This window comes from Schistocerca serialis, chromosome 1 (assembly GCF_023864345.2).
Source record: "Schistocerca serialis cubense isolate TAMUIC-IGC-003099 chromosome 1, iqSchSeri2.2, whole genome shotgun sequence".
NCBI classification, from domain to species: Eukaryota; Metazoa; Arthropoda; class Insecta; order Orthoptera; family Acrididae; genus Schistocerca; species Schistocerca serialis.
Genome location: NC_064638.1, coordinates 768,294,567 through 768,310,192, shown reverse-complemented (window position 1 = coordinate 768,310,192; position 15,626 = coordinate 768,294,567). Strand labels below are relative to the sequence as shown.

Sequence of the window (15,626 nt, the reverse complement as noted above, 5' to 3'; positions counted from 1 at the left end):
ACTAATCCAACATTCAAATTTGCTGTGGCAACTCAGATTTTGCAGATCACCTATTCTATCTAAATAGGACTAGCATAATTTTTTATGTTATATCAAATTGTAGTCTGACAGCTACAATGTAAGTTTAGTGATCAAAGTGCATAGTCAGCAACCTGTAAATATCAGTGAATGATTAAGTATCTAAGAGGTGTTTTAAAATTTGGTCTACTAGAAGCCAACAATCAGCCCCTTGCTGAATAGGATCGTCACTTCCCTGACATTATATTCTGAAATGACATAGATAAACCCGCTAACACCTTCAACACAAAGAAATTTGTGAGTCGAGAACTAGATGGAGCTGATGCTGCTTGTGTTGCTTCAGATAATTCAACAGGACCTCATATTGCTGTTTTTCATATTTCTGTTGTTGCTGCAGCATTAATCACTGCTTCCATAGCTCCAGAAACTTTGGATTCTTAGTGAAGTAGTTGACAATGCACATGGGCCTGAAGTCTCATTGTTCAGTTCTCTATAAGGGAGACATTATATTCTCACACCTCAGATGTGACCATCCCTCGCATAATAATGTTATAATTGCTGTCATCTTTCACTTCAGCTTTAAATTTATGCAACTGTTCACAGCTTGTGGGCACTTTAATGCATCTGGCTTTCCTAATTGGTCTATTCAACATTTCACTTGGGCACCTGATTGATCTATTTGCTCACTCATTTTCTCCATCATTTAAAAATTCATTCCTCACACTAGCTCAAGTACTTCTTTTAACAATTGCTACTCTTCATATAGTGAAGATGCTGAGTCACAGATAGGGACAACAAAAATACTTTCACAATTAAAGCTTTCAGCCATTGGCCTTTGTCAACAATAGACACACATATGCACTTACGAAGATGCAACTCAGACACATGACTGCAGTCTCAGGCAGTATTTCAGTTGCCTGAGACTGCAGTCGTGTGTGTGAGTTGCATTTGGGTGAGTGTGTGTGTGTGTGTGTGTGTGTGTGTGTGTGTGTGTGTGTGTGTGTGTGGCTATTGTTGACAAAGGCCAATGGCCAAAAGCTTTAATTGTGAAAGTCTTTTTGTTTTGCCTATCTGTGAATCAGTATCTCTGCAATGTAGTGAGCAACAACTTTCCTGGATTTTCCATTGTTTGATTTTAACATAGTTTTAAATACCTCAGTTCATGACTGAAAGTGTACTTTCATGAGAACTCCATTTGATCATATGTTGCCCTCTCTTGCTTTTCACTTTCAGCATGAGCCATCAAAATATAATTAGATCAGTCAAAACCCACTGTTGGTGGCTTGGAGACAGCATGCTAAGAATCTAGATCTACATGTATACTCTGCAAATCACCATAAATTGCATGGCAGAAGATGCTTCCTGTTGTACCACTTATTAGGGTTTATTCCCACTCCATTCACATTCTAGTGCGAAGGGAATGATTGTTAAAATGCATCTGTGCAGGCTGTAATTAATCTAATCTTGTTCTCACAATCCTTATGTTAATGGTATAAATGGGGCTATAGTATATTTCTGGAATAATTACTTAAAGTCAATTCTTGAAACTTTGTAAGTAGGCATTTCAGGACAATTTATGTCTATCTTCAGTCATTTCAGTTTTTCAGCGTCTCTGTGACATTCTTCCACAGGTCAAACAAATCTGTAACCATTCGTGCTGCACGTCTCCGTATATGTTCAATACACCCTATTAATCCTGTTTGGTGTGGCTCCCACACACTTGGGCAATATTCTTGAATGAGCCACACAAGTGATGTGTAAGCAATCTCATTTTCCACAAAATTCTACCAATATACTGAAGCCTACCACCTGATTTACCCACAACTGAGTGATCATTCTATTTCATATCCCTACAAAGTGTTAGACCCATATATTTCTACGAGTTGGTCAATTCCAGCTGTGACTCACTGATATTGCAGTCATATGATATGTTAGACCCACATATTTCTATGAGTTGGTCAATTCCATCTATTGCACAGTTTTACATTTCCGAACATATAAAGCAAGTTGCCAATCTTTTCACCACTTTGAAATCTTAGGAAGATCTAACTGAATATGTATGCAGCTTTTTTCAGAAAGTGCTTCATATCATCTGCAAATAGTCTGAGATACTGTTAACATTATCCATAAGGTCATTAATATACAAACATCAAAAAAACTTTCACATCACCTTGATCAGAAAACTGGAATAGAGATCAATATAAACATCATTTTCACTCTTTTTATTGCTCATGAAAACCGTGCATTGCATGTTGTACCACCATACAGCGAGGCCTTCAGAGGTGGTGGTCCAGATTGCTGTACACACTGGTACCTCTAATACCCATTAGTACATCTTCTTGGATTGATGGATGCCTGTATTTGTCGTGGCATGCTATCCACAAGCTCATCAAGGCACTGTTGGTCCAGATTGTCCCACTCCTCAATGGTGATTCTGTGTAGATCCCTCAGAGTGGTTGGTGGGTAACGTCGTCCATAAACAGCCCTTTTCAATCCATCCCAGGCATGTTAGATAGGTTTCATGTCTGGAGAACATGCTGGCCACTCTAGTGGAGCAATGTCGTTTTCCCAAAGGAAGTCATTCACAAGACATGCACAATGGGGGCCTGAATTGTTGTCCATGGAGACAAATGCCTCGCCAATATGCTGCCCATATTGTTGCACTATCAGTTGGAGTATGGTATTCACTTATCATACAGCCATTATGGTGCCTTCCATGACCACCAGCCGCGTACGTCGGCCCCACATAATGCCACCCCAAAACAGCGAGGAACCTCCACCTTGCTGCACTCACTGGACAGTCTGTCTAAGGCATTCAGCCTGACCGCGTTGCCTCCAAACATGTCTCCGATGATTGTCTGGTTGAAGGCGTCTGTGACACTCATCAGTGAAGAGTATGTGATGCTAATCCTGAGTGGTCCATTTGGCATGTTGTTGGGCCCATCTGTACCATGCTGCATAGTGTCGTGGTTGCAAAGATGGACCTCACCATGGGTGTCAGGAGTGAAGTTGCGCATCATGCAGCCTATTGTGCACAGTTTGAGTTGTAACGCAACATCCTGTGGCTGCACGAAAAGCATTATTCAGCATGGTGGCTTTGCTGTCAGATTTCCACCGGGCCATAATCCATAGGTAGCGGTCATCCACTGCAGTAGTAGCCCTCGGGCGGCCTGAACGAGGCATGTTGTCAATGCTTCCTGTCTCTCTGTATCTGCTCCATGTCCAAACAACATCACTTTGGTTCACTCCTAGACACCTGAACGTTTCCATTGTTGAGAGCCCTTCCTGGCACAAAATAACAATGCGAACATGTTTGAACCGTGGTACTGACCATCTAGGCATGGTCGAACTGCAGACAACACGAGCTGTATACCTTCTTCCTGGTGGAATGACTGGAACTGATCGGTTATCAGAACCCCTCCGTCTAATATGCGCTGCTCATGCATGGTTGTTTACATCTTTGGGCGGGTTTAGTGACATCTCTGAACAATGAAAGGGACTGTGTCTGTGATACAATATCTACAGTCAATGTCTATCTTCAGGACCTCTGGGAACCAAGGTGATGCAAAACTTTTTTTGATGTATGTACAACATGAACAAGGTTCCCAAAACACTTCACTCCCAAAGTTACTTCTACATCTTACACTGACTCTCTGTCCACAATAACAAGCTGTGCCTTCCTACCAAACATTCCTCAGAGCAGTCACAAATTTCACTTGATACTTCATATGTTCATACTTCTGACCATGAGCATGGATGAGGTACTGTGTCAAACACTTTCAGAAATCAAGAAATATTGCATCTTCCAGACTGCTTTGATCCAAATCTTTCAGTATATCATGTAGGAAAAGTGGGAGTTGGGTTTCACATGATCGATGGTTTTGGAATCTCTGCTGGTTGGCATGGAGGAGGTCATTCTGTTCGAGATGCCTCATTAAGTTTGAGCTCAGAATGTGTTCTAAGATTCTACAACAAATCAATGTCAAGGATATGGCTAGATAGGCTAACTCAATCACAAATTCAGTACAGAACCTGATAGGAATTCCATCAGGCCCTGGAGCTTTTTTTCAATTTTAATGAATTCAGCTGTTTCTCAGTACCAGTTACACTAACTTAATTCATTCATCTTTTCAGTGGGTTTTCCTTTGTAAAGGAACATTTCAGCTATTGCTTTGCTACCGTCAATTTCTGTTCCTGTGTCATTCATAAGCAACTGGACACTAACTTTGGTGCCAGTGACAGCTTTACATATAACTATAATTTCAGTGGGTTTTGTGAAAGATAAATTGACAGTGTTCTGCTACGGTAATCATTGAAGGCTTTACACACTGTTTTCTTGACAGCCAAACATGTTTCATTCAGCATCTGTCTATCTACTGTCCTGAGCTTTTTTTTTACACCTATTATGCAGTAACCTCTGTTTCCTTGGGTGTTTCTTTACAGTGAAGCTATCCCATGGATGACCCCTCTCATTAGGAACTGTTCTATTGGGTACGTATCTATGCAGTGCATGGTCAACTAGTTTTTTACACTTGAGCCATAGTTGTTCTACAATCTCCTGCCATGTGCTGAAAGTATCAAGTTTCTCATTAGGATATGACACTACTGCTTTTTTATTTAGTCTGCTGAACATTTTTATCTTTCTACTTATTTTACCCATTATTTGTACTTTGTTAATCACTGTTGCCACAACCATGTCATGGTCATTGATAGCAGTTTCAATGAGGACACTCTCTAAGAGGTCATATCTATTTGTTGCCATTAGATAAAATATATTTCCAATGTGAGTGGGGTCTTGAACTATCAGGTCTAGGTAGCTTTCAGAGAAGGCAGTTAATAATGTTTCACATGATGTCATGCCCACCACTAACAAAACTGTCTTGGTTGCTGGATGGTTATAGCATTGACCGATGATTATGTATCATTGGGAAACTCACATACAACCAAACAGAGTTTTTCTCTAAATTTATCATTTACATCAGGAGATGAGTCTGATTGGCAATAGAAGGATCCAGTAACCAATTTATGCCCACCCCTGGCACTGAGTCTTGCCCGAAGAATTTTGCATGCAGATTCAATTTCTATCTCAGTGGATTTGAGTTTCTGGGTTACTGCGACAAATACACTATGTGATCAAAAGTATCTGGACACCCCCAAAAACATACTTTTTCATATTAGGTGCATTGTGCTGCCACCTATTGCCAGGTACTCCATATCAGCAACCTCAATAGTCATTAGACATTGTGAGAGAGACGAATGGGGTGTTCTGCGGAACAATGTGACATTGGCACAGAGCTGCTAAAATGCAGAAACATTTGGGGGTAATACAGTGGGGAACATTTGATACCCTCTGCATGCACATTTTATGTTATATCTTCTATTGCTACCACACGATCATTTTTCCATATGCAACTATCATTGTGGTAAATTTCTGTTATTAAGTTTGTTTTCTGTTCAGAGTTTATGTGAAATACAAATATTTTTATGTTTGATTTTAGACTTTCTTGTTGTACTCCTAAACCAACTGTACAGATACTGTATAGCAATTCCTTTTTCATTTTAGTTTCTTAGCAGATGTGATAAAATTTATGTCCTGAAAGATGGTCGTATACTAGAGGAAGGAACACATGAAGAGTTGATGGCTTCTGAGAAGGAATACTCGATTATGATCAAAAGATATACAGCAAACAAAGACCAAGAAAACAATGTTTCGTAAGTGGTGCCTTTATTTTGTTATGAACACCAAAACTGCTACATATATTTTGATTTAAGTATTATAAAAAGTGTCATATGAGTACAGTGAGACTTGAAATCTCAATAGCTGTTTTAACACTTTTTTTTTTCTTATTTTAAGAAACTAGAGCTTCTCAAAAACATGAGAAAATTATATGCACTACATGAAGGTAAATGTATTTTCTTTTCATCTTTGCTTTGTCTACCTCTCCTTGGTTAACATTATAGCTTTTATTTCCACTTTTTAGTTGGTCAGTAAAACCATCTGCCTTCATATAAATATTTCTTTTTATTTATTTCAATAAGCCTTCATATAAATATTTCTTTTTATTTCTTTCAATAATTAATGATCAAATTATCAGCATTCCTCTTCTCTGATATCTAAACTGCCTTCATATAAATATTTCTTTTTATTTATTTCAATAATTAATTATCAAATTATCAGCATTCCTCTTCTCTGATATCTAAACTAACTGGCAGTTGGTTATGTTGTATCTGAATGTACTAGTATATTTCATTTAATTTAACCCTAAAATAAAATATTTTTTGCCTCTCATGCTGGAAGTAAAGACCATCTTATTAAAAAGTTAGAAATTGTGTAGTGTATAAGAACTCTACTATTATATAATAATTTCTTTTTCATTTTAGTTTTGTTAGCGAATGTGATAAAATTTATGTCCTGAAAGATGGTCATATACTAGATATTGGAACACATCTAACTAACAAATCAGAAATTTTTGTAATACTGGTATGCATGGCTGTTAATCAGGTTAATATTTTTATTATTTTTGTATATCAATAGGCCTGTTATAGATTTTGCTTCAGTTAATTGAATTTAGTTCGTTACAATACTGTTTTACTGTTTTTAAGAGATCTGAAGGTGACAGCAGCGGAAAATGGTAATTGTGAATCGTACATTTTATGTGATCAAAATGGACCTTTACAAATAAAGTGCCATAACATGATTATGGACTCATTTATAGACTTTATATCTTCAATTGAAGATCAAAAGTGCTGTCCCAGTTTTATTCTTTCACATTGCAAAGATGAGTGATATAGATGTTAGTGTCAGTGGCGTTGAATTGCAGGTGAATTGCTAAAATAAAACAGAATCCCTGTCAGATTCTGTACAGAATTTGCTGCTGACTTACATCTATTTCTAACCATAATATTCAGTACATTTCTCGATTAAAAATCAGTGCCTAGTGGTTAGAAGAAAGCAAAATTCATACTTTTGTAAAAGAAGGACAGAATTTGAAATAGGCAAGAAAAAACAAAAACTCTTAAAGAAAAGACCAAAAAATATAAAATCTCGAGTAAAATGCATGGGAGACATATTATACCCATTTGAGATCAAGACAGGAGATCTACAAGGTGATGGACTATCACCAATCCCATTAAACTTTGTAACTGAAAAAGTGATCACACAATGAAAGAAAAAATTAGCACAATCTAACATCAGAAATGGAATGAGTACATGCTGATTGGAAAAAGTATGTTTCAAAACTGATTGTTTGCAAATGATTTAGCAGCTTTGACTGACAATGCAGAGGTAGCACAAAAACAGACAGAAATACTCAACCAAACAGCAGGAAAAGCAGGACTACACATCATCTTTTGAAAAACCAGAGGTAATGGAAAATGGCAAGAAATCATCAAAATTAAACAAAGTTCAGAAATATCAGACAAACAGCCAAATTTAAGTATCTACGAGAAGTCATCCAACCTAAAAGGGGATGAAAAAGAAGCCACCAGAGCAAGATTAAGACAGGACTTAGCTTTTCACTTAACAAAAGGTGTTTATAATAAAAAATAATTATCCAGAAACGCCAATATTCACAATTACAAAACAGTAAATCAGTCTAAATGCATATATGCTTCAGAAAAAGTAATTTTAGGATCAATAAAGAAAGGTGAGTAAATCAGGAAAAAGGAAACTGAAAGGCTTTCAGGTAGTGAAATCATAAATTCTTGGTATGGGTTCCTTAGTAAAATCTTTTATTAAAAGGTCAGTTGCATGCATGTGTCTTGAGTGGATACCAGATTCCAGCTAAACAAAAAACTACAGACCTTACAAGAATTTCCAAAATAATGCATTATTTTCTTTAGTCTTCATTGATGACTCCTATAGTGAAGTCTTGTGAGGTCCCTCTTGGCACTCCATGTGGTGTTGGAAGTTCCATGCAGCACCTGTCATGGCATAGGAATATCTGCTGGTGAACTTCACCCAATGAGTAACTCAGATAAATGATAAAGTGTAAAACAGATATTTGAGTTACTATAAACTGTATAATGAAACAGTCATGCTTACTCATTTGTAGATGACAGTGAAACAGGAAATTTTGCAGCTGTAATGGTTATGGGAAAAATCCCAAGTTTAATTCATCTAAATTCTGTACCCTCACAAAAGAAAGATTATGCAGATGATGTTAGGATGTAGGACACCAGCAGAAGGATTTAAATAAAGAGATGAAATGAAATGATCGTATGACATTTATGAGTGGGACTTCCAACTGGGGAAGTTCGCCACTCAGTTCCAAGTATTTTTCAGTTGACACTGTGTTGGGCAACTTGCTTGTTGATGATGATGAAATGATGATGATGATGATGATGATAATGATGACAACAACACAACATCCAGTCCCCAAGTACAGAAAATCTCCAACCTCCCCGGCAATCGAACCCTGACCCACTGCATGGCAGTCACATGTGCTGACATCTCAGCCAAGGAGGCAGACAATAAAGAGATAACAGAGATATATACAATCAAGTAAAAAAAAAGTGCAGAGAATATTAAGGAAAGAAGAGTAGTGATATATGATCACATTCAAATAATGAATTGTGACAGATTGGCAAGAAAATTCTTAAAACATTTTGGAAAATTAAAAGTGTCTTAGGGCAGTGAATGGAAACCTTAAAAAAACTGACATAAATAAGGAAGAAATTGAAGAGAGAATAAAATATAGAAACAAAATTAAGATTTCCAAGAAAAACAATTCAAAAATACATGAAAAAGTAAAGAGCAAAAGAGGTAAAAGAAAACAGGTAATAGATGAAGGAGTATCGGAGAAAGTGTGGGGCTAATTTAGTAACTTAAATATGATCCTTTGTTGGTCTCAAACAAAAGAAGAAGAACATGTGGCTACAACAATTAAGCAACAATACTAGATAAGAGTCAACACTAGTGTGACCTTAAATGATCCATCAGTGAAAAGAGATATAGAATAAAATTTCAGAATATTTACATATTTCATTGTCTTATAAAATCTTGGTACAAAATATTAGTAAAGGGCTGCACATACACATTCCTGGTTTGACAAACACTTGGTCACCTTACAAAACCTTGACTGGTCTGCTAAATCATCTAATCTTAATACCACAGAAAATGTCCATGATTGTTTGTAACTGCATTTGAAAAATGGCATTCTATATTCCAGCGATTTTGCCACTCTATAGGATTGACCCATCAGTGAGTGGCTTGAGTTGGACATGGTATCCCTTAAACAACTGTGAGTTCTCTTCCTTGCCAAATTGAGGCCATGATCAAACCTAGAGGAGTATTATGCACTGTGAGCATGAAGCTCTCACAGCAGAGTGAGTGGCTAGTGGTAACACATCTGCATCACTCAAGTTGGTGGACCAGTGTGGTCCTGGCCTCCCCTATTCACTGTCTGAGTGAACTAGTGGCTGTTCCTTCAGCAGAGTCCAAACAGGCACATGTGGGCAGGGATTTGCTAGTTACTGGGAGCTGCAACATTAGGCACATTATGGAGCCACCTGGGAAGATAGTATTGAAGGTTGGAAAGAAAGCCAGTGTGCAATGGGTATTTCGACTGGTGGGCCTCATCCCAGATGTTGAGTGGCCTTGCCTGTGGCTATTGACTGTACAGGGTGTAGTGACCTACAATCTGTGGCTCATGTAGGCACCAAAGATGCCTGTTGCATGGGTTCTGAGGCCATACTCAGTTTACACAGGCAGCTGGTGATGGTGGTGAAGGATGCTGGACTCACACATGCGGTGCAAGCAGAGCTCGCAGTTTGCAGCATTGTTCCCAGAGTTGATTGTCATCCTTTGGTTTGGAGCTGATAGGAGGATCTCAACCAAAGGCTTTGTCAACTCTGTGGTGATCTTGGTTGCACATTTCTGGACTTCCATTATTGGGTGGGGAATTGAAGGACTCCACTTGATAGTTCAGGAGTGCACTCCACAAAGGAAACAACTCAACTACTCTGGTAGTAGGCAACTTCTGAAATATACATGGGTTTTGTTTAGGCTAGGCAGTAGTTTGAGGTGCTCTGATGAACTCTCACCAGACAACACACAGGTAGTGAAGTCAGACTGTGTTCAGCTTAAAGACACTTCAACTGTCAAAATTTTATCAGTAAATTTTCAAAGTATTTGTAACATAGTACCCAAATTTACTGTCCTCCAGAAAAGTTCTTGTGCTCAAAGCTTTCTTGGTTCAAGAGCTGTCTGAAATCCGAAGTAGATACCTCTGAGATATTTAGCAAGTCTTGGAACATATATCGGAAAGACAGATTAGATGCCATGGAAGGGGTAGTGTTCATTACAGTTCACAAAAATATTATCTCCATTGAAGTCAAACCTGGGTGTGATATTGAAGTTATCTAGTCATATATAACAGGTCTAGGTGAAACCAATCAACTGTTGGGTGCTTTTCCTAGCCATCCGATTTTGCTGTGACAGTTATTGAGTTATTCAAAGGAAAGTCTATGGTCAGTAATGTGTAAATACTCAGATCATGCAATACTAGTTGGAAATAACTTTGACCTACCGAGTATAGATTGAGACATCTATGGCTTCATTCTAGGGAGTACAGACAGACAGTCTTGTGAAGTACATTTGAACACATTGTCTGAAAACTGTCTTGAGAAGCTAGTTCACATCCCATACACAAGTGAAGTACCTTAGACCTTGCAGCTATAAACAGGTCAGACCTTATCGATGGAATCATTATAGGAACAAGGAGGCTAGGAGAGTGTTTCCCTTAGAATGAGCAGCTAGGCAATCATTAGCATCTAACTTAGATGGTGAAATGACATCATTTAGTTCCAGCATGACGCACATTGAACAGTTATGGACAAAGTTTATACAGATTGTAAATTGTGCTCAGACCAAGTATGTGCCCCATAAGTGGACTAAGGACAGAAAAGACCCACCAAGGTTTTGCAACAAAATTTAGAAAAAGTTGCAGAAGCAAAGGCTTTTGCAATCTTCTTGGTTCAAAAGGGAATGTGCAAATGATGACAGGCAATGGTCAGTAGAGATTCGTGCATTTGTGAAAAGATCTACGTGTGAAGAAAACAACTACACTGTTATACCTTAGCAAAACATCTGGCCATGAACCTGAGAAAATTCTGGTCCTATGTAAAATTGCTAATCGGATGTAATGCTTCCATCCAATCACTCATTGGCCGATCTTGTGTGGCATTAGAAGATAACAGAATGACCATTGCACATCTGGATGTAACATTGCAAAGCAATATGAAATGGAACAAGAATTTGAGGATTGTGGTAGGGTAGATGAACAGTTTATTTTGGTTTATTGCGAGAATTTTAGGAAAGTGTGGTTCATTTGTAAAGGAGACTGCATATAGAATGCTAGTGTGACCTATTCTTGAGTACTGCTTGAATTTTTGGGCTCTGCGCCTGATCAAATTAAATCCAGAGGTAGGCTGCTAGATTTGTTACTGGTAGGTTTGAATAAGATGCAAGTGTTATAAAAATGCGTCTGGAACTCAAATGGCAATCCATGCAGGGAAGGCGACATTTTTTTCGAAGAACACTACTGAGAAAATTTAGGGATCTTGCATATCAAGCTGCCTGCATAACGATTTACTGCTACCAACATACATTTTGCATAAGGTCCATGAAGTCTCTTTTAACTGATTAAATTTGTCCATGTGATGCACTCTACACATTGTAAGTTAACAATAGAGAAACCTGAATAAAAATCAAACTAATTACTTCACTTGATCACTGTGTAGGAAATAGTGTACTCAGAAAGATAGTGAGTGTAAAATAACAATGAACTATATTTGTGCAGTTGATTAGTATTTAAAACAGACAGATAGGTTTGATGGTTCAAAAATTTCATTTCTATCTCTTCTTGTTGTAGACTAATTCTGCTTAATTGCTTTCATGTACATATCTGCTTGTCCACTTCTATAGCTGAGTGGTCAATGTAGCTAACTGCCATGCAGAGGACCAGGGTTCCATTACCTGATCTGCCACAGGTTTTTCTCATTGGGAGGAATGAAACATGCTGCAGGCAGCCTCATGATGACAATTAAGGAGCTACTTGACTGAGTAGTAGTGACATCAAGTCACGAAAACTGACAACAGCTGGAGAGCAGGGTGCTGACCCCAGGCCCATATGTACAGCATCCAATGATGCCATTGGTGGAGGATGACATGGGACTGGTTGGTACTGATGGGCCTGCCAGGACCTCAGTGTCAAAGTCACTGTTAGTGCCAGCACAATATCTCCACAAAATCAAGTCCATAATTGCTAACTTCAAGATTATCAGATAATAAAATAATTTTTACACAATGAAACAATATTGTTGATTCTGACGAAACTCCAAGAAGCTCCATTTATCAATGAAGAATGTGACACATACATATATGTGTTTCACCTCAAGACAGTGCAGAGTTGCAAAATTGCTTTCGTTTGAAAAAGACAGACATGGATATTAATTATTAGATTTTGAACATGGAACTCTGTTGCCTTTATGAGCTTCCTTGGTTATTTACTGATGATGCCATCTGCTCGTGGATAGTGACCTGTCAATTCACTGCCCTTCAGGGAGAATCTGCAAATGTTGAGTTCAATTTTTCTACATGGGCATATCATGAAGCATGGAGCAATAGCTAACCTACCTCATTTATAAAACTGATACTAGTGGCATGTACACTCACAAGAGATCACTGTGTCATCACTCATCACACCACACTGTCACTATCACATGTATGTGTTCTGGGAGATGATATTTCTGGCCCAAGTTCCAGAACAGATTCCTATATTATTACTTGGTGTCTCGTAAAATGAATTACCATTCAAGCACTATTCCATAAGTAATGGAACCATGGTCTCAGAGTAATACAATGGATTGGTGAAGATTTTACAAAGAGTAAAAAATAGGCATTTAGCTATGTCAGGTCTAAATATTGTAAATATTGGTTGGTTTATTATACCCAGACGGTACAGATTTTGTCAGAACTTTTTTTATTTAATGTTAATTATTCACGAATTATCAAGCAGAAAGGCAAAAATGTAATTTACCGTATTTACTCAAATCTAAGCAGCACTTTTTTTCCTGTTTTTGTAATCCAAAAAACCGCCTGCGGCTTAGAATCGAGTGCAAAGCAAGCGGAAGTTCAGAACAATGTTAGTAGGTGCCGCCACAACTAACTTCTGCCGTCGAATATATGTAGCATCCTTCGTAGACACAAAGATAAATACTGGCGCCAAAACCTCTGCGTCAATAAATAAATTTTTAAAAAAGGTGGAAGACGAGATTTTTTTCTCCGTCCCGAGTTTCGACCATTTTCATACATTATCCAACAAAGTAAATACAAATTCCGTATTGTTCATCTTCGAATGTAGCAGAATTTCAATGTACTACGAAAATACGACTGGCAAGACTGTTTGGGATATTTGTCAATATGGCCAACTCTACGTTCTGAATTTTTTCCTACCTGTGAGAAGAGATGGTTGCCAATAGGAACCTGATGAAATGTGAATCACATGCGCTATTCTCTTCACCATAAGAATAATACGAATATAAACATTTTGACATGTATTCTTTCGTGTTTGCTGCTATCTCATTTAAATCCTGTCTGCCTAATAAACTGCGAAACTAGAGCGAGACAACAGCAAACGCGGAAGAATATACGTATCATGTCATGTTTATATTCGTATTATTTTTATGCCTAATAGTGATACAGTCAGAAATGAAGCACGGCAACTGACTAGATTTTTAAATCTAAGATGACTAATTTCTGTGCAGAATTTGATGTACTAAAGAAGCGGCTGTAAAGATTTTCAAACGGAGAAAAATTTTCGCCTAACTCTCGTTCAGAACATGTTCTATCATACGCAGTCTATTATTTGGTTCTTGTTGATCATTATCAAAGAAAGCAGCAGTGTAAGTAACAACAAATAGCAGTCTCTTGCCATTGTTTCACTAATGAGACGATTCCTCTTTCTTTTCCTTTCTTTTTTTTAAAAAAAAAAAAAAAAAAATAAAAAAAAAAAAATAAAATAAGGCGGCGGTAGCACGCGCAAAAGCAAGCCATGCCGTGAGAGGCGACAGGCCGTAAACACGCACTATCAGAATGTGACAAACAGTGCATGACACAGTACAGTAATGCATTTTCAGCTTACAGTGGCGTAAACACCTATAACAAAGAAAACGGCACTTATCAGATCAAAGCAAAATAAGCAATCGATTCAAACCAGACGAAGCACGTGAAAAAGGAAGGGTACCCGTATAAATACTGACAGAGCGCCTGACGCGTAGCAATGGCTACCTGGTAAAGCTTAACTGCTAAGCTTACGACTCGAACCAAACTACTGTAGCTGTATCGTCATTCATTCGACCTAAATTGTGTCTCATATTACAATGGACCAACTTTGTTTCGATTTGGAGGTGCGGCCTAAAACTTTTCTCTCCCCTTGAATTTCGAGTCTCAAATTTCAGGTGCGGCTTAGATTCGTGAATTTTTTTTCCTTTATTTCGAGTCTCATTTTTCAGGTGCGGCTTAGATTCGAGTGCGGCTTAGATTCGAGTAAATACGTATTACAGTTTTTAAAGATTTGGTTGATGTACCAGCAACAATTTGAGTGTCTAACCAAATGAAGATTGTACAGACACTGTCAAAAGGGGCAATTATTTGACAAGGGTGTTTTGGAAACAGCAAAAGATGTTGCAGACACAAAGGAAGGGAAACTGAAAAATATTTCAAGAGCAGTAAGGCAGAGAATAAAGGCAAATCAAGGGGTTCAAGATATATTGGAATGTGATATAAGATGATTTACATAGACAGATCAGAAATCTCACCATGAAGATGATATACTTACATACATAAGTAATGTCACTTTGAAGGAAGGAGAGGTACAAGGGAATTATGGTGTTTCCACTGAAATGATGAAAGCCAAGGGAAATATTATACTAAAGGAATTTGTTGCAGTTATTTTATTTCACAGAAAATCTATGTACATGTCAATCCAGGGCATGCGAAATATTTACTGCTGTTGTCACAAACCTCATAGAAAAACGTATTTAAAGGTTTTCAAGATTTTCAATGATGTTAGCCACATTTGGGCATTAAAACGAATCAATGGTAAAAGGTGAAAATTTTGTGCCAGATCGGGACTCAAACCCAGATCTCCTGTTTAATGCGGGTGGTCACCTTAACTCGCTTGACCATCTGAACACACTTTCAGTCCAACCCAAATTCAAAACCTGTTACACACTAGTAGCGTAGAGTCACCTGTCTGTGACCCCTTACTCACTATTTCAGATTCCTGCAAGAGATCAGGCTTAGTGTGCATCAATACTGAAAGGATGGATATTTGGTCATCACACTGTATGGTGTGTGCTCTTTCAGATATGTCCAAAAAAATTTTTTTGCTTGTTACCATCAATTCATTTCAATGCCTAAATGCAGCTAACAGCATTGAAAACATTTGAAAAACTATTTGTTTGGCCTCTGGATCATGTAAGGTGTCTGTTCTTTCAGACACACACACACACACACACACACACACACACACACACACACACACACACACACCTAACCTATGGTGTGATGACTGATGATCCATTCTTTCTGTGTAGTTGCACAC

General features: G+C 38.0%; 1 protein-coding gene across 7 annotated transcripts in view; it reads left to right on the top strand.

The window, feature by feature from the left end:
* The window catches only part of LOC126482575 (ATP-binding cassette sub-family C member 5-like), a 512,906-nt gene that overhangs the window by 327,901 nt on the left and 169,379 nt on the right, over window positions 1-15,626 (top strand). For all 7 annotated transcript variants that reach the window (XM_050106550.1, XM_050106549.1, XM_050106547.1 and 4 more), the window contains one exon: window positions 5,582-5,730. In XM_050106550.1, the coding sequence (XP_049962507.1) occupies window positions 5,582-5,730 (149 nt within the window). The remainder of the gene's footprint in view (window positions 1-5,581; window positions 5,731-15,626) is intronic.